The sequence below is a fragment of the Mus pahari genome, chromosome X (assembly GCF_900095145.1).
Source record: "Mus pahari chromosome X, PAHARI_EIJ_v1.1, whole genome shotgun sequence".
Lineage (NCBI taxonomy): Eukaryota > Metazoa > Chordata > Mammalia > Rodentia > Muridae > Mus > Mus pahari.
In genome coordinates, this window is record NC_034613.1 from 90,436,328 (window position 1) to 90,456,191 (window position 19,864).

General features: G+C 36.7%; 1 protein-coding gene across 1 annotated transcript in view; it reads right to left on the reverse strand.

The window, feature by feature from the left end:
• The window catches only part of Zdhhc15 (zinc finger DHHC-type containing 15), a 112,197-nt gene that overhangs the window by 24,838 nt on the left and 67,495 nt on the right, over positions 1–19,864 (reverse strand). The window contains exons 5-8 of the mRNA XM_021187709.2: positions 8,727–8,796; positions 7,074–7,106; positions 6,219–6,339; positions 839–971 (exon numbers count right to left, since the gene is read on the reverse strand). Of these exons, the coding sequence (XP_021043368.1) occupies positions 839–971; positions 6,219–6,339; positions 7,074–7,106; positions 8,727–8,796 (357 nt within the window). The remainder of the gene's footprint in view (positions 1–838; positions 972–6,218; positions 6,340–7,073; positions 7,107–8,726; positions 8,797–19,864) is intronic.

Sequence of the window (19,864 nt, forward strand, 5' to 3'; positions counted from 1 at the left end):
GTAATTATTGCACTAGCATCCTTTCGTTCTACATATAATAAGCCCAGAGTACTGACAGCAAAAAAAAACCATTTAGTGAACTGATTTTCTGCAGATTTAACATGTATATTGCATTTGCATAGTTCTTTTATACACTCTAACTATAAATATCAGTTTAGTTCTTTACATAAATAACTGCACATTTCTACAATTATTATTTAGTGTATGTGTGTGTGTGTGTGTATGCATGCTATTATTATGTGTGTGCGTGTGTGTGTGTGTGTGTGTGTGTGTGTGTGTGTGTGTGTGTGTGTGTAGGACAGAGGAGAACCTGTGGAAATCAATTCTCTCTACCGTGTGGCTTCTGGAAATTGCACTCAGGTTGTCAGGCTCTTGGCAAGCACCTTCCTTACCTGCTGAGAAACCTTGATGGCCCGGATTTTTGCATTCATTTTTGTCACTCATTTGGATTATTCTAAGGACTAAGTTTTGAAATGTGTGCCATCAGTTAGATTACCTGTTTTTATTTACTATCATCTCTTCCTTCTGATATTCATTTCTTTGTGAGAATACTGTTTGGAAATCAGACTTCTGAATTTGAGGATGTATTACCCAATGTGCACTATAAAGAACTATGATCATTTTGAGTTCTCTATGGATTCGACTCATGAATGCTTTGAGGAGTCTATAAGCTTTGTTCACTATTGTCCAGTTTGGCAAAATGTATTTCCATCTCTCTTGGTTTAGAGGCAAAGGGCGGTTACTAAAGCTAAAATACTTAATCATTTGATTTTATCTCCTTAGGGAACAACCCACAGGGCACAGTGATATACCTTAATATGAATTTTCCTACTCTTACCTAAGGTAGTTTTGTTTCTGCTGACAAGCCAACAATGGTAACCAAAGAGGATCACAAGGCTGACAAAAAACATGCAGGCCACAAAGAGGAGAAAAAGGACATGGAACTTAGAGCGAACACTGGGCAATTCCCCCTAGAAAAGAAACAATAAACAAAGAAAACCAAACATCAGAGTGCAAATGCATGGCTAGTTTTTCTATATAGATTAGTAGTTTTCACACGTAAAACTCCACCTCCAATTGTAAACACAGATTGTGTAAACTTAAATTTTATTACATATATTTACTTATTTTGTATATATGCATGTATATGTGTATACATGCATGCCAAAGTGTGCCTGTATGGAAGTCAGAAGAGAAGATGCGGGAGTCAGTTCTCATCCTCTACTACCTGAATGCAAGGGATTAAACTCAGGTCACCAGACTTGGTGGCAAGTGCTTTAGTCTGCCAAGCTACTTGCAGGTCTTGATTTTTTTTTAAATTAATTAATTAATTAATTAAACAAAATTGTTGATCATTATACCTTATTATAGATATGTAAGCTACTTGCAGGCCTCAATTACTATTTATTTATTTATTTAACAAAATTGTTGATCATCATACCTTAAGTGAAATATATAATTTCACCAATTAGAAAATAATAATGTGAAAAAGGTATACTGAGGTCATAGTTGGTATGAAGTTCATAATCTGTTTGGCTTGAGAATTATGAATCACTAGCTAGCAGATAATAAGGCCACTACTGCTCATCCTATTGTCTGTAGATGACTATAAAGACTTCTTTTCTTTTTTTTTTTAATAAAGCCTCATGTGACAAAACCCTACTTTAAAAATTTTCACTGTAGGAGAAGTGTGTGTGTGTGTGTGTGTGTGTGTGTGTGTGTGTTGTCTTCCTGTTTGCCTGTGTACCTTGTGCTTGCCTGATACCCACAGAAGCCAAAAAAAGGTTATTAGATGCCCCGAAACTGGAGTTGTGGATAGCCATGAGAAGCCATGTGGGAGCTAGGCACTGCTGAGTCCTCTGCAAGGGTACTCAGTCAGTGCTCTTAAATACTAAGCCATCTCTAGCTCCGATACTAGCATTCTTTATATATCATGATTTTTTTTTTTTGCTGTGTGTGTTGAAAATGCTAGAGTGCTGTATATAAGAAGCTAAAACACAGAAATTTAAAATGCCCTACATGAACTCATGACCTGCTTTTGAAGCTGTTGAAATTGTAAGTGTGTGTTTTTTTTTCTTGCAGCTGAAGTAAAATGCACTAGTCCACTGCATCCCACGGAGCAGCTGTTTGGACAGTAACAATCAAGCAGAATTTTAAAGGTAATTGGAAAAGTAGGAAGCTAAAGATTGTTATAGTTAACCGGGACATCTAACTTCCCACATGGCAACAGCTTTTGATATTCAATTCTAGAGCAGAATGAATGCTCTAAAGTTCTACAGCATGCATAGCATGGATGAGTTTGTCTTCAGAGAAGAACCACATAAAGCATTTTGAATTTCAGAATGAACAGCTGGAGGAATGACACTGGCTTGTTTCCTCCTTTCCTTTAATGACCATTGTTTTGGCATGATGAATTGGCTTGAGAGATTTCCAGATGCCCTGCCAGTGATAAACTTAAAGTGATCCTTAAGTGAAGTGGACCTTACCTTCCTCATGGTCCTATTCTACTCCAGTCACAGAAGGTTAGTGCTTGGCAACATGTGCTAAGTTCAAACACTGTAGATTTCTTTCTTTCCTCCCTCAGACGCTATTTTTATTCATTTTTACAGAAGGAAATGCTGGACCTCTTCCAGGTCGGATATGTTTGCAGTATGAAGATAAGGAGGAACAAGTACATCAGATACTCTCAACTGAGAGGGAGGGGTCTGGGTGAGACCTGCACAGGACAGAGCAGTCCAGGAAACAGCTGCCTTAAGGCCTTCAACTTTTAGGACCCTTTATCTGAAACCCTCCCTCTTGAGATGTTCCCTCCATAAAATCTTGACCTAAACACCCAGATTAGGTTGGCTTCATTCGAGGTTGGTTTGATTTATGGTTATTTTTTTTCCTTTTGTTTTGTTGGTTTTTTGTCATTGTTCTTAGGTAAAATTCCAAATGCTATTTTGTGGTGCTTCTTGTCTTCGCTGAGATTTTGATCTCATGATTTCTACTTTTTGAAAAAAAGAAAAACTCACATTGATTTTACTTTTGTAAATATTAAAATGGGCAATGGGAAATAGCTGTGCAAGTTAGGCTGTTTTGGACGACTGCTCACATCTTGTACAGCCGTGCTCCATCACTCTATCAGAAGCTGTCTGTCTGGTGGAGACTATGCTGTGCTGTACTTTGGCAAGGTTCATGGTATCAACCATTCTTGTGCAAACAGGTCCTCCTATGTTCAAAAATGCATTTTGAGGAGATAACCAAGTTAAATCACCAAAAGCCATGATCACCAGAGACAGTTCAGCGGAATATTTGTGAAATAGTAATTACTAAGTTTCTAAAATAATAGTTCATAGTCTTTGTGAAAAGGTTCATAGACCAGTGTGGTAGGTGTGCATTATTAGTTTAGCAGAAAGCAAATATTAATCTCTCCATTGAGAGTAGAATTTGTTTAATTTAATATTGAAAGGAAAGAAATGATGTAATAGCCTTCTGAATCCTTTTTTTTCCTAAAAGAGATAAAGTCTTTGTGTAGGAGAACCATCATGGGCATAGCCAATGTCATCACAGAGCTTATGGACATATTTATGTTTAAGTTCTCCCTTAAAAATTTGTAAGCCAGGTGATCTTACACATGTTACTTAAATGCTGCGAGCCTCAGCTTTGTCATCTTTCAATGTGACAAATAGTTTTTATTTTGGCTACTTCACAAGGTTGTGGTGAGGATCAGATGAAATCATCAATAGAAAGTACTGTACAATAGAAGTTGCTGTTCTTGGGAGCACAGCTTTTCTCTTTGATGTGGCTTTAAAAATATATGGCAGTGTTTATTTTTATTTTAAAGAGAGGCTCAACTTAAACTCAGAAAGCCATCCATCCTTAAGCTATACTAATGTGGTCCGAAGGCCAGAGTGACTACAAAGAACCATTTCATCAAATTGTCAATGCCCCTTTCAGTGTAAGGGCAAACTATGACAGGCCTCATGGCATCTCAGATGAAAGGCATAAACTAGACAATGGTGGAGGGAAAACAATGACAGGCTAGGAAAAGCCCATGCTCACCATGGGTTTGCTGGTACTTCTGGCACATTTCTCACGATGAATTCATGCTCAGTTACCATCTTTTAAGAGTGAAGAAAAGTATATAGTACCTGGCTTGCATTTTGGTGTTTGATTATTGTCTGGCCAGGGGAGCTAAAGGCAAAATGTGTGAAGTACAATGTTGTTTACTTTGTGATAAAGTCATGATTCAATAGTAGCCCACTGTGTTAAGGACCAAGAAAGGTATGTAAGAAGGCTCACACTTCCCTGCTGACTGGATACAGTCAATTTTCTTCATATTTATAGTAGTAACTCAGCATGTGGATGGAATGCCAAATAGGTCATGGAAACCTGAGCAATGGGGAATAGATCTTGTGCTATGGAAACGGGCCAAAGAAGAGATATTAAGATGTGTAGCTTCGTGAAATGTTTCCTATTTGAAGAAAATATATGTGGAAAAACCTTATCATTTCTGTTTGTAATTTGAATTAGGGATTTTGATATCTACTATATAGCTCCTGATTTGCATAGCTATTAAATATCTGAACTGATTAAACAAGTTGAATAAAAAGTGTAATCTTCTACACTACTAGGAATAAAAGCACTGATTCATAATTTAAATATTCTTAGCTATTTAGCCTCTCTGTGCCTTGTATTTTTCTTTTCTCCAATTCATTATAATTTATATTCTGACCATGTGATTTATGTTATTTCCCTGCAGGTTTACTGCTCCAGCTAAGATGGGCTACCCCTGTTATATAGGCTCTAAAGTAATAATCAGAAGCTCTACTCACAGTAGTGTTTTCCCGTTCACATCTGTTTGGATAACTCTCATTGCGGACACCTTATTAACTGCACTTTAGTGTAGGAAAGGGATTTCTTTGAGATTCTAACTGAATGAACATGACAAACAACATATTTAATTATTTTTACCAGGTATTCTACACATATGCAAATGGAAATTTTACCTTGATGTTTTAAAATAGATGGGATATGACTGATATCCCCAAGTAGGAGAAACATGAAAGTAAGGTTTATTTTTCATCTTTTCTTGATAATTATAAGATTAACATCACTTTCATTGGATCTTGGTAATGAGACAGTGAAGCAAGCAAAAGCACCAATATCAGCTCCTATTCTCTCAATTCTCAACACACTGTTGTCATACAAAGTTCAAACAAAAGGCTGCATGTGGTGGTGGATGCCTTTAGTCAGTCCCAAAACTTGGAGACAGAGGCAAGCAGATCTCTGAGTTTGAGGCTAGCTAGGTCTGCAAAGCAAGTTCCAGAACAACCAGGGTTACACAGAGAAAGCCTGCCTCCCCGAAAGGAAAACTCACCAAGTTCAAAAGAGACTTCCTGTTTCACTTTGTGCATATGAACCTATGTGCTCATCAGCGTATCTTTCTTCCCAACGGAAACTTCGCAATTACCCTCTGATCATGGAATTACTAAGTATTTTCTAACAAATTTTGTTCGTGTGTTTGTTTAAGAAACTAGTGATGTGGCTGGGCAGTGGTGGTGCACAACTTTAGTCTCAGTACTGGGGAAGCAAATGGAGGTGGGCCTCTGTGACTTCAAGGCCAGCCTGGTCTACAGAGAGAGTTCAAGAACAGCCAAGGCTTCACAGAGAAACCCTGTCTCAAAAAACAAAACAAGGGGCTGGTGAGATGACTCAGTGGGTAAGAGCACCCGACTGTACTTCTGAAAGTCCAGAGTTCAAATCCCAGCAACCACATGGTGGCTCATAACCATCCATAACAAGATCTGATGCCCTCTTCTGGAGTGTCTGAAGACAGCTACAGTGTACTTACATATAATAAATAAATAAATCTTTAAAAACAAAACAAAACAAAATAAAAAAGAAACCAGTGATTTGGAATTAGTTTTAACATTTTTTTTCAAATATACAACTGGTAAAAAAGAAAAAAGGTATTTAAAACCGAACCACAGACACACGTTTTAAAGAGTGGGTCAGCAGAGAGGTTACTCTCCCAGATGGGTGATACAGAATTGTTTAACTGGAATCTTTACTCTCAGATTATTCAACATGGAAAACTTGCTTTTACTGCCTTGCCCTCTGATGACTTCATTATTTCAAAATGCAAAGGATATGGGTAGGGAGTGTTACATTTAGGGAGACTATGTCTATGCATTTACCTTGGATGGCACCCATCAGGATTTTTCAAAACTTACTCTCCAGTATTTGATGAAGTAGCTGAAGACTGTTGTAGCAATGTACAGGCAGTAGAGAACGGAATAAGCTAAGAACTGAAGGAAGAATTTGTAGTTGGAAAATCCAATGCAGTTATTAACCCTAAAAAGGAGAGGGAAACGAATGTGAAATCAAGACCTATTGCTAGAGAACACAGCAATACTTAAGTAGACTAGCTGAAGGAAGCACATGACTCCTGCTGCTTCATTATGCGTTGTATAGAAACCCAACAGAGATGGAAGTCCCTTAATATAAACAGACAGGAGAAACAAAGTGCATCTCACTTATTTCTCTTTTTATTTACTGGCACAGAGTCACCTGAACTATTTAATAACTTTAGAATAGCTCCTGAAACACCCAAGCAAACTTGTTTTTTCATTGCTACAAACATGGTAAAGTCTTAATAGCTATATTTTGACATGCACTCTTTGCAATTAGGTGATTCCAGATTTCCTTTTTGGTCAGAAACACAACTTTTATAGAAGAATTGCAGAACTTAACTATCTGTAACATTTCAAAAAGTCATCTAAAAACCAAAACGAAGTGCATAATGTTGAAGAAGAGAAATAGTTGGGCTGTATTTCATTACTGTGCCCAATTGCTAAAGTTAATGGACAGAAGACTATTAGCTTTGTGACCTCAAGGATTCACTACCACACCTTTCCTAGTATTTTAATCCTTGTTTTAAAATGTTCCTCCTCCCCTGCCTCCTGCCTCACGTAAGTACAGTGCATTACAGCAGCAAAAGCAGGCATGTTGCAATTGAGATTAGAAAAGTGGGTATGTTGAACAACTTTGACCCTTTTAGAGGATAGAAATGAATCAAAAGGACATACCATGGGCAGTGATGGTCCATTTTTAAAACACACCTGCAAAGGGGACAAAATACAGTGTGATAAACACGGCTATGAAAATGAAGAAACACCTCAAAATAAAACTCAAGATTTCAGCAATTCTTTTACACAGTTCCAACAAAACTATCTACAAACTTCTACCATGGTAACTCTAAGATTACTGCTTCCTCAGTTACTCAAAGGATGACCAAATCAGAGGAACTCTCTTGGATTACATAGCTTGCAGCAAATTACAACGCTAGAATTGCAATCTTGAAAGGGACACAGCACTGCGGACTAGTGATCCAGTAAAAGGGCTCAAGATGCCACCTTTAGCTTTGCTTACTTAATAATAATGCAAGGGAAATATATGCCTGAATTTGAATCAAGAGTAAGAGAAATAGTGGAATAGGTACTCAAGAACAAAGATTTGAAGATTGTACACAAAAATGGGATTTTATAAACCTAGAACAATTTAAGAGACAAAATAAAATACAATTTTGGTTAATAACACAAAATAGAAAATAACTATCTATGCCTCTGTATTGATTTAAATGACTGGACAGACGAATAATTTGGGTAGAAGAGACACATCTCCATATGCATCTGTGTTTTAAATAATTTATGAAGATATTCACCTTCAAGGAGAGGAATGCTAATACTTTAGTGGGAACTATCTATGGTGACTTGTATCCAAAGAACACAAATCAGAAATGAGAGAGGGACAGAATAATTTTATACTGGAAACATCTGGCAAACATTGGAAACATCTGGCAAACATCAGTTGAGAGAAATGTTCAATAACACTGAAGTCAAAAGTCACATTTATATGCACCTTGATACCATGTAATGAGAATAGTACTTTATCTCCATGGTCTTCTTCCTCAAATCACATTACCCCATTATAATGACCATGAGAAATGAGCAAACAAATTTCAACTAAGGAAAAATTATAACGCATCTGATTCTTAATCCTCCAAACTGTCAGTTTTATGAAAACCAATGTAAAGTCTGCGAAAATGACATGGATTAAAGGACCTACTTCTTAAAGTAATATGGTATGCTGGATGAAATCTTGGAACAAAAAAAATATTATGGGGAAAGTTAGGATATCTAAAAGGTATATCCCATTTAAAAGTTATTTATAAAGCATCCAACAAAAATACAAAATGACACAGACATACAAAATGGCATCTGGACAAGGATATTTATATAGCATAGATTTCAATGGAACAAGCTGTAAATAGAGGTTCACTAATAAAACATTTCATTTTTGATAATTAAGCTGTATTACCATAAAATATAATGAAGGCAATGTCTCAATATTGGCTTATTAATTTTACAAATGTGTCATACTAATGGAACATATTAATAAAAGGGAAAACTGGGTGTGGGACATAGAAGAATTCTCTTCACAAGAATCTATAAATCTGAAATAATGTAAAATGAAAGCTTCCTTTTGAAAATGCAGTATTAGTTTTCTATCTTTAGTCTAGAATGATTATCATCCCTGTGAGAGTGTTTGGCATGTGTTCATTATGCCTCAAAAGAAATGCTCTTATCTAGGCATGGTTACATGTCACGATCAGTCTTTTTGTTGTCAAGGCAACGATCAGTGGCCAGCATCAGCCCAGGGAGAGTAGAGTTGTCACTTACATGGCACAAACAGAACAGTGATGGCAGCGGTCTGGCTTGATTAGATGGCACTGGTCACAGAACCGTACAGCTATAGGAAATGGAAAGTGGTTAGCACAAGTTCAGGTTCAGTGGAAGATTCCACAGTTTACTAGTTTGTGGATGTATTTTGTTATACAGCGACTACAAATGGCCGAATGTATTTCAAGCTGCTAAGCATAAGGTAATAACATAGAAGATTGTGGAAGGTGATTTTTCTTTTTGAATGTCGGATCAGTCTTAAAATCACCTTTAAGGGATGAAAGAAAGGAAATGTTTCATATTTGGATAACTGACCACAACATTTTGTATTATAAACTAAGTGCTACCAAGTGTTTCAGTGATTAGGGAATTCATTTAGTCTGTTTATTCCAACTTTTCTCTCCGAAAATAAGAATTTATGTCCTATCTCCAGAGGTTATATTGCATAAGATAGATACAATTCCTACAATTTGATAAAGAATGTGGTTTTCAAGATAACAATTCGAAGGGAAGAGACATTCTGTCTAGAACACCTTGTTAATTCTCCATCTAACAGATAAAGAAATAGAAAACTATGCCATATCAAGTGTCATAATCAAGGTAAATGGATGGCAGAACTCTAACCTGTACAGTTGTTTTTCTGATTTCTTAGTTTTGGGATATACATACATACAGACAGACACAAACACACAGTCACACAGACAGACAGACAGACAGACAGACAGACAGACAGACAGACACACACACACACACACTCCCTCCTTTTCTTTCCCAATTAAAGGCATTTAGCACTCTCTTCTTCTCATTTATTATAGAGCATTGCTATGTATAATGATATAATGCTATTATTATATTCTAAAACTTAAAGGTACAGATAATTTGAGAAATATAACCGTTTTATTTAAAGTATGCATTAGGCACATATAAATGATTTAACACAATAGGCTGCAAATTCAGCAGAGTCCTGAGTTCATGTCTACTAATGAGTGCTTGTGTGTATGTATGAGGGATGGATGGAGGGGGAGAGAAAGCATATCACTTCTCAACATATGCTTGTAATAGTTCTGTAATTGATCATTAGTCCTTCATTGTTGCTTCCATACAGTACTTAATATTCTGAGTTGCTAGATGATTTGTTGAAGAGTAAATCAAATGATATTATTATCCCCTAGACATTCAGTTAATTTCCAACATGCTAAGAATAAAATCCAAATTCTGTACCATAGTTTGTGACCTCTCCCTAACTCTTCAAGCATACTTTGTACCACTCTCCATTCTCCATGCTCCCGTGATATTGGCTACCTTTCTGCCCTTGTAAAATGGCAACGCTTTGCCTGACTCTAGGCATCCACAGGTCTTTATGTCTTTACTGATCATCTCTGTGCTCTTTGAACGGCTTGATGGTTAGTTTTATGTGTCAACTTAATTGGTGTGCTGGTTAGTTTCTGTCACCTTGATGCAAACTGAAATCAACTGGGAAGAGAAACTGAACTGAGGAATTCTGGATTAGCTTGTGAGCATGTCTGTGAAGTATTTTCTTGATTGATGGTGGATGTACGAGGGCCCAGATATCTGTAGATCCTTGAGCAGGTGGCTCTGGGTTAAAAAAGAAAGGTAGCCGAGCAAGCCATGGAGAGCAATGCAGTAAGCAGTGTTCCTCCAAGGTTTCTGCTTCAGTTCCTGCCTTAATTTCCCTTGTTGGTGGAATGTTATTTGGAGTGTAATATGAAATCAACCCCTTCCTCTCCAAGTTGCTTTTGTTCAGTCCTAGCAACAAAGCAGAGAATGAAGACAACTGGGTATTCAAATATTTGTGTTACTGCCCTGACTCCCCAAGTGATGAAATGATACCAAAAGTGTAAGATAAAAATAGTCCTTTTCCTCTCCAAGTAGCATTTGGTTAATGTTTTATCACACCAACAGAGACATGAATAATAAGGTTCTTGCATGTCTGGATGGCTTTTATATCTGTGCGCAATGAGGGTGTTTCCAGAGGAAAGTAGCTTTTCAATAGGTATACTTAGAAAAGCAGATAATCTTCTGCCATGTGGGTTGGCTATGTTCAATCTGAAGAGGGCTTGAATAGAACAAAAAGGCAAAGAAAGGGAGAATCTATTCTCTGCCTGACTGCATGAGCTGGGATACTAGTGTCTTGCTGCTCTGCGACTGGAACTTAAGTAGTTTGGACTCCTTTATCTTCAGGTCTTCAGATTTGAACTGAAAATTGCACCATCAGCTTTCTGGCTCTGAAGTGTTTGGATTTGGCTCAGATTGTACACTGTTTGGTTTTCCTCATGTTTAGGCCTTAGGTACAGCTCAAACTGGAGCTATAACAGCACTCTTTCAGGGACTGCAGCTTTCATATGTGGATGGTGGGACTTTTCAACCTTTCTAGTTGCGGGAACTAAATTCTAATAAGCTATCTATCTATCTATCTATCTATCTATCTATCTATCTATCTATCTATCTATCTACCATCTAGTCATCTTTTTATTTTATCTACTTTACAGGTTCTCTTTCTTCCAAATAACTTAAGTAATAGATTTTGGTACTGAGAGTGATTCTAGAGATAAAAATTTAAAAATTATTTTCTGTGTATTAGTACACTGTCGCTGTCTTCAGACACACCAGAAGAGGGCACTGGATCCCATTACAGATGGTTGTGAGCCACCATGTGGTTGCTGGGAATTGAACTTAGGACCTCTGGAAGAGCAGTCAGTGCTCTTAACTGCCAAACCATCTCTCCAGGCCAAAAATTATTTTCTGAAATTGTCTTGTTTGACTTTCTGAAAGTGGCTGCTTATATTATTCAAAGTAAATGTGATTTAAGTTAAACTAATTACTACTTTTCATTATTAAAGAGGGTACTATTAACCCATGACATGCTCTGGCAGTGCAGAAGTCTAAAGTTTCTTCAATAAATGCTACCAATCACTACAAGAAGCAAGGAGATGATAGGTGACTGTGTATATATTTTTGAACATTTTAAGAAAACTAATGAGGTTGGCTTGTTGTTCCTAACAACACTGGAAAAGTAATGAAAGAAAAGACTGAGATATGGGTTTCAAATTTCCTGCTCAATACATAAATGACCTAAAAGCTAATGTGCCTTCTGAAGGAGATGGTTATCTCTTACAGCCACAGAACAGGGATTAGTGAAAATCAAATATAGAATTTCATCTTGGGACTACTTAAATTACAATGTGAGTTGAACTCTTGGTCGTGTAGGGTATTTACTGCTAAACTGGGGTTACTGTCTATGAAAGAGTAGGATTCTATATTAAGACTTGGTGAAGTCAGGGATATTGTCCTCCTAAATTCTGACCCATGAGGATGTATGACACATTTGAAAAGATTACTTGAGTTTTGTAACATGAACAGACAAATCCAAAGGATCAGATATTAAGTAATATTACCTCTATGGGAACAGATATTAAGAATCATGGATATTAAGGACAATTTTGGAAATAATATAAAATTAGATCTGGGTGAGTTTATTAATGTATGAGCAGAGATCCTGCATTAAGGTTGAAGATTAGGGAGGTCAAGTACTACACAGTCTTGTTTCTATGTGGAAGCATGAAATGGTTCATAGATGACGAATGTAGAATATAGTCACTAGAAGTCAGGAAGAGTTGTAGGTTGCATGATAGAGGGAGTTCACAATTACTTTCCTATTGCTGAGATAAAACACTATGATCAAGGCAACTTACTGAAGAGGATTTGGGGGCTTATGGTTCCAGAAGGTTAGAGTCCATCATGGTGGAACAAAGGCATATATTTTAACCATTAATATGAAGCAGAGAAAACAAACTTGAAATAGTGTGAGTCTTTATACTCTCAAAGTTTGCTCCCAGTGACACTGTTCCTTCAACAAGGATACATCTCTTCATTCTCTCCAAATAGCACAAACGGGGATCAAGTATTCAAATGCACAAGACTATAGGGGACATCTTCAAGCCATGAAAAGGATGTATAATGGGCATCAAAATATACTTATAACAGGAGGGATAATTTCTAATGTTCTACAGCATAAGACAGTTACAGTAATTTATTATGTATTTCATAGAGAATGTGAAGAAGAATGTACTGAAAGTTTCCAAATGCTCAAAAAATGATAACTTTAGGAGATGAAAACGCTAATTAATATGATTTAATATTGAATACTAGACACTTGTTTCAAATATCATATTGTGCCCCATAAATATGAACAATTACTCTATCTTGGTAATAAAAATAATAAGACATGTTAAAAATTGAACAAAATTTATCTCTGCATATAATTTATCACATGCACATCTAGTTTATATCTTTTGCTTTTTATCATATTTTCTATACTAGTACATAAATTACATACTTTTATCCCTAGTTTTAATAAGAATTTTTACACCCAACCAATGTCTCCACTCACCAGGCCCTTTACGTCTTGTACCAGTGTCTAGTCAGGTGAGTCTACCTCTATAAACTGACTTTGACAGCCTCAACTTCCAGGCTCTGCCCAGGACCTGTGCCATCTACCAACAACCTATAGTCAAACCCCTCATGTGATCATCTAATGGTCTCCTCCCAGCTATGCTCTGCAATACTTGCACCAGGGTGTAGCGAGGTAAATCTGCTTAAGCCTCCACTGCGCACACTCCAAGTCCTCAGATCTAGCCTGGGTCCCACATGCAGTGCCTAGACCTGTTTAGGACAGCCCTGATGTTACAGCACACAAACTGTGGGCCCTGTGAACCACATCCAACCTCTCTATTCAGCCAGCTGCTGTAATCTTATGCTGGCATCTAGCCCGGTGAATCCATCTAATCTTTCCCTCCAAAAAAATGTTTTCACCCTCTAGAATAGATGAGGGAGAAGAATTCCAGGCCAATGGCATAGAAGGACCTCCAATAAGGTCACAATAGGAAAAATCCCCCAAACTAAGGAAAAGCATATCCATACAGATACAAGAAGCACATGCAACATCAAATTGATAAGACCAGAAAAAGTACCCCCATGGCATATCATAGTTAAAACATTATGTATATAGAACAAAGAAAGAATATCAAAAGCTGCAAGAGAAAAGACACAGGTCACATGTAAAGGAAAACCCATCAGAACAATAGCTGGTTTCTCCATGGAAACTCGGAAAGCCAGATGTGCCTGAAGCAATGCATTCCAAGCCCTAAAGGACCTTGAGTGTCAACCTAGACTACTGTACCAAGAAAAATCTGTCATAATTGAAGGAAAATACAAACACCTAAGAATTTTATATCTGGCAAATCAACCCTAAATAAAATATAGCAATCTCTACTTCAGCTGAATAAACATAGCCAAGAGACTGTGGAAAGAAAACAAATAAAGCTGTAATTACTGAAACATGAAGTACCACTGGAGAACACAAATAACAACAACAAAGAAACAAAACCACAATGACTGTAATCAACACATATCCTTCACCAAAAACTTTACATATCAATGTCTTCAATTCTCCAATCAAAACACTCATGCTGGTTGAATGGATCAAGAGACAAAAATCCATCTTCCTGTGGTTTACAAGAAATTTATCGTAGCTTCAAAGATGGGCACCAAAGTATTGGGAAAGGATGGACAAAAGTACTTCAATCAAATGGGACCAGGAAGCAAGCATACAAGCATTCTAATCTTAATATCTGACAGAATAGACTTCCAACTAAAAGTAATCAGAATATATAAAAAGGGCATCTCATTTTCATGAAGAGAACAATGAAAAAATAAGATATTACTATCCTAAATATATATCCAAAAAATTCTATTACACCTAATTTCTTTTTCTTTTTTATGTTATTTTATTAGATATTTTCTTCACTTACATTTCAAATGCTATTCCGGAAGTTCCCTATACCCTCCCCCTGCCCTGCTTCCCAACCTACCCACTCCTGCTGCCTGGCCCTGTCATTCCCCTGTACTGGGGCATATGATTTTCTCAAGACCAGGGCCTCTCCTCTCATTGATGGCCAACTAGGACATCTTCTCCTACATATGCAGCTAGAGACACAGTTCTGGGGGTACTGGTTAGTTCATATTGTTGATCCTCCTATTGGGTTGCAGACTCCTTTAGCTCCTTGGGTACGTCCCAACTTGTAATAAGGACATATGCTCCACTATGTTCATAGCAGCCTTATTTATAATAGCCAGAAGCTGGAAAGAACCCAGATGTCCCTCAATAGAGGAATGGATACAGAAACTGTGGTACATTTACACAATGGAGTACTACTCAGCTATTAAAAACAATGAATTTATGATATTCTTAGGCAAATGGATGGATCTGGAGGATATCATCCTGAGTGAGGTAACCCAATCACAAAATAAGTCATTTTATATGCACTTACTGATAAGTGGATATTAGCCCAGAAACTTGGAGTACCCAAGATACAATTTGCAAAACACATGAAACCCAAGAAGGAAGACCAACAAGTGGCTACTTTGTTTCTTCTTAGAATGGGGAACAAAATACCCATGGAAGGAGTTACAGAGACAAATTTGGGAGTTGAGATGGAAGAAAGGACCATCCAGAGACTGCCCCACCTGGGGATCCATCACATATACAACCACCAAACCCAGACAGTATTATTATACATGCCAGCAAGATTTTGCTGACAAGACCCTGATATAACTATCTCTTGTGTGGCTGTGCCAGTGCCTGGCAAATACAGAAATGGATGCTCACAGTCATCTATCGAATGGAACACAGGGCCCCTAATGTAGAAGCTAGTGAAAGTACATAAATTTCATAAAAAGCATACTACTGAAATTAAAGACACAGACTAACATTAGTTCATTAATACTAGGTGATTTCAATAGTCCACTTTTTCTAATAGACATGTTATCTAGACAAAAAATAAACAGAGAAACATCAGCATTAGTTGACATCATATCTTAAATGGACTTATTAGATATCCACACAAACACCAGTAAATATACATTCTTTTTAGCAGCCCATGGAAGTCTTTCTATAACAGACTGTATCAGGAAACAAAACAAAGCTGAAAAAATCCAGAAAGACTGAAACAACCTTGTGTATCTAATCTGACCATAATACAATAAACTCAAAATTGACAGCAAATACATTTCGAGTAAATACATAAGGTCATGGATATTAAAAACTCACTACTCAATGAGAGGTCGATGAAGAAAAAAACTTATTGGAACAAAATGAAAACACATTATGAAAACCTCTGAAAAACTGTAAAAGTAGGCCTGCAAGGGAAACTTGGAGCTTTAAGTGCCAATATCGAAATATCTTCATAAAAATAACCCCCAATTTAAAAAAAAATAAGAAAGAGCACAAATAAATGTCTTCCTAATGCAACTCACATATTTGAGAAAACAAGAAAAAATCAAACCTAAACTCTGTCTTTGGAGAAATTTGAAAAAAAAAATCAGAGCAGAAATTAGTGAAACAAAAGCAAAACCAAAGCAAACTAACAAAATATAAAGAATCAATGCATCTAAGAGCTGGTTCTTTGAGAAGATAAATAAGATTGTCAGAGCCTGGGCCCAACTAACCAGAAAGAACGAGAAGACCCAAATTAGAAACATCAGGGAGATATTGCAACATACATAAATCAATTCAGGATATTATTAGAAAATAGTTTAAAAACCTGCACTCCATTAAGTTGGAAAATCTTACAGAAATGGATGAATTTCTAGATTAATCCAAACCACCAAAATTAAACCAAGAAAGAATGAACAGCTTAAGCACACCTATTATAAACAAGGAGATTGACACAGTAATAGAAAGCTTTCCAACTAAAAAATGTCCAGACCCAAATGGATTCTCAGCAGTATTCTACCAGATTTCAAAGAAAATCTATATAGCCAATATTTTTTTAATTATTCAAAAAATAGAAACAGAAGGAATCTCCTTTTAGGAAGCTAATATTAGTATAATACCAAAGCCAAGTAAAGGCACAACAACAAAAAAGAAATCCACATGTCAAATTTGCTTATGAGTATAGATTCAAAAATAATAAATAAAATATTTTCAAACAGTACACAGATAGATATACAACAGAAGGATTACCCACACAGATCAATTCATCCCACAGATAAAGGTATGTTAGAACACACACAAGTCAATAAATGTGATAAACCATATGAATGGACTTAAGAACAAAAGCCACATTGTCATTTTAATAGATGCAGAACACATCTTTAACAAAGACCACTATGTTGAGGATAGTCCTGGGGCTAATTATATTTGATGTTAATTCCATTCTCCAGTGAGGGGTTGCTAACAAGGAATGAGTCAGCACTCAGGTAAACCTGCTTCCTGTAAACCTGCTTCCCACCTTAATTTGTAAAATAAAGGAGAGCTGATGATTGGGCATATAAAGGGAAGGTGGAGCACAAGGTGGCGAGGGAGAAGAAGGAGAAATGGAAGAGTGAAAGGATGCAGAAGAGGAGGAAGAAGAAGAAAAGCAGAGCAGAAGCACATGGCCTGGAGAAACTGCAAGTTCTAAGGGTTCTCATTGATATGGAAGATGGTAGTGTAGTGGTAGATCTGCCTATTCTAGGCACACAGCATGTATTCATATTAACTGAGTTGTGTTTTCATCGCCGGGGCATATTTGGGCTGGAGATTTACCGCAACACCAATATGTCTTTATGATGAAAGTCCTAGAGAGAACAGTATGAAAAGGAACATACAACAGATAATAAAAGGATCTATGGAACCCCACAGCCACCATAATTCTCATCTTGAAGCAATCTCACTGAAGTGAGCAATGAGACAGGGATACCTCCACTCCTTTTCAATACTGTGCTTGAAGCACTAGCTGGAGCAAGAAGGCAGGAGAAGGAAATTAAAGGAATGTAAGTCAAATTGTCCCTATTTGCAGAAGACATGATACCATACATTAGAGGGCCTCAAAGTCTTACTAGAAAATTTCTAGAAATAATAAACAAATTCAGCAATATGGAAGGATATATAATCAGCTTACAAAAGTCATTAGCTTTCCTATACACCACCGACAAACACACAAAGAATGATGTTATAGGGGGCTGGTGAGATGGCTCAGCCGGTAAGAACACTGACTGCTCTTCCAAAGGTCCTGAGTTCAAATCCCAGCAACCACATGGTGGCTCACAACTACCTGAAATGAGATCTGATGCCCTCTTCTGGTGCATCTGAAGACAGCTACAGTGTACATATGTATAATAATAAATAAATCTTTGGGCTGGAGCAAGCAGGGACTGAGCGAGTGGAATTGTCCAGAGTGAGCAGGCCAACTGGAGCAAGCAGAGGTCCTAAAAATTCAATTCCCAACAACCACACGAAGGCTCACAATCATCTGTACAGCTACAGTGTACTCATACACATAAAATAAATAAATACATCTTTTAAAAACAAGAATGATGTTATTGACACACTCCCATTCCCAATAGCCTCAAAGAAAATTAAAATCCATAGAAATAAACCTAACCAATAAGTGAATGACCTCTACAACGAATATGTTAAATTTCTGATGAGGTAGAGAAAGACACTAAAATGGAAGGATACCTTATGCTCATGGATTGGTAGAAATAACAGTTTGAAATGAACCATTCTACCAAAAGCCATTTACAGATTCAATGCAATCTCAATTAAAACCTCCCATCATATTCTTCACAGAAATAGGGAAAACAAGCCTAAAATTCACATGGAACTACTGGTAGCCAAAACAAATGTCAGCAAAAAGAAAAGTGCTGCAGAGATTACCATTCTGGGCCAAAAGATGTAGTACAGAGATACATTAATAAAAACAATGTTACAGGTACACAAACAGACATATAGGCCAATAGAACAAAATGTAAGACCCAACCAAACATGAGTATATATAATTCGAATTATCTTATATTTGACAAAGATTCACAAAACATATACTGAAGAAAAGTCAGCATCAAGAAATATTGGTGGGAAAACCAGATGTCCATATGTAGAAGAATGAAATTAGACACATATCTATCACCTTGTACAAAAACTAACTCCAAATGGGTCAAACACATAAACATGAAACCTGAAACACTTATCCTTCTAGAAGAAAACCTAGGAAGTATGATGCATACATAGGAAAGGGCTTCTTGACTAAGATTCCAATTGCCCTAGAACTAAGAGCACCAATAGACAATTGGGACTTCATAAAACCAAAAAGCTTCTACATGGATAATGAAACAATAGTGTGAGCAGACGCCTACAAAAGGGAGAGAATCTTGGCCAGCTATACACCTGACAGAAGTTAATATCCAGATTATATAAAGAACTCCAAATATAAAGAATAAAAAATGATCCATTTAAAAAATGAGCTACAGATCTGAACAGAGTCCTCAAAAGAGAGAAAAGTTACTATGAAAGACCTCAAAAGTATTAATCATTCCTAGCAGTTATGGACATGCAAATTAAAACAACTTTGAGATTTCATCTTACCCAAGTCATGCTGGCAAAAACCAAGACAATAGTGAAGAAGTGTTGGAGAGGATGTCTGGGAAAAGAAAGCCTCACTCACTCTTACCATTACAAACTGGTCACGCCACTTTGAAAATCAGTATGGAGAACATTAAAAAAGCTAAAAAATAAATCATATGACCCACATGACCCAGCTGTACCACCCCTGAAATTTCCTCACAGAACTTGACATCCTGCTCTACAGACATTTTTACAGCCATGTTCACAATAGGTAGAAAATGGACACACCACAAATGTCCTTCAACTGATGACTGGATAATGAAAATGTGGTGCCTATACCCAGTGGAACACTACTATTCAGCTGTAAAGAAAAATGAGATCATAAAATTTGTAGGTAAATGAATGGACCTAGAAAAGATTGTATTAAATTAAGTAATAACACAGTTCTCTCTCATCTGTGGTTTCTATATTTAAATATTTGTGAATATATAACACTGAGTAGTCACAGAAAGCAGGAAAGTTAAAAGGGACATGGGGGGTTACAATATAGAGGGAGAATAGAAGGGTACAAATTATTTGAATGAAAATAGCAAAATGGGAGGATTAATTAAAGAGTAATGAGTGAGATAAACGCAGAAGGAGAGAAGGAAGAAGGTAAAATAACAGTAAGGATGTCTGCATGTGTGTGTGTGTATATATATATATATATATATATATATATATATATATATAT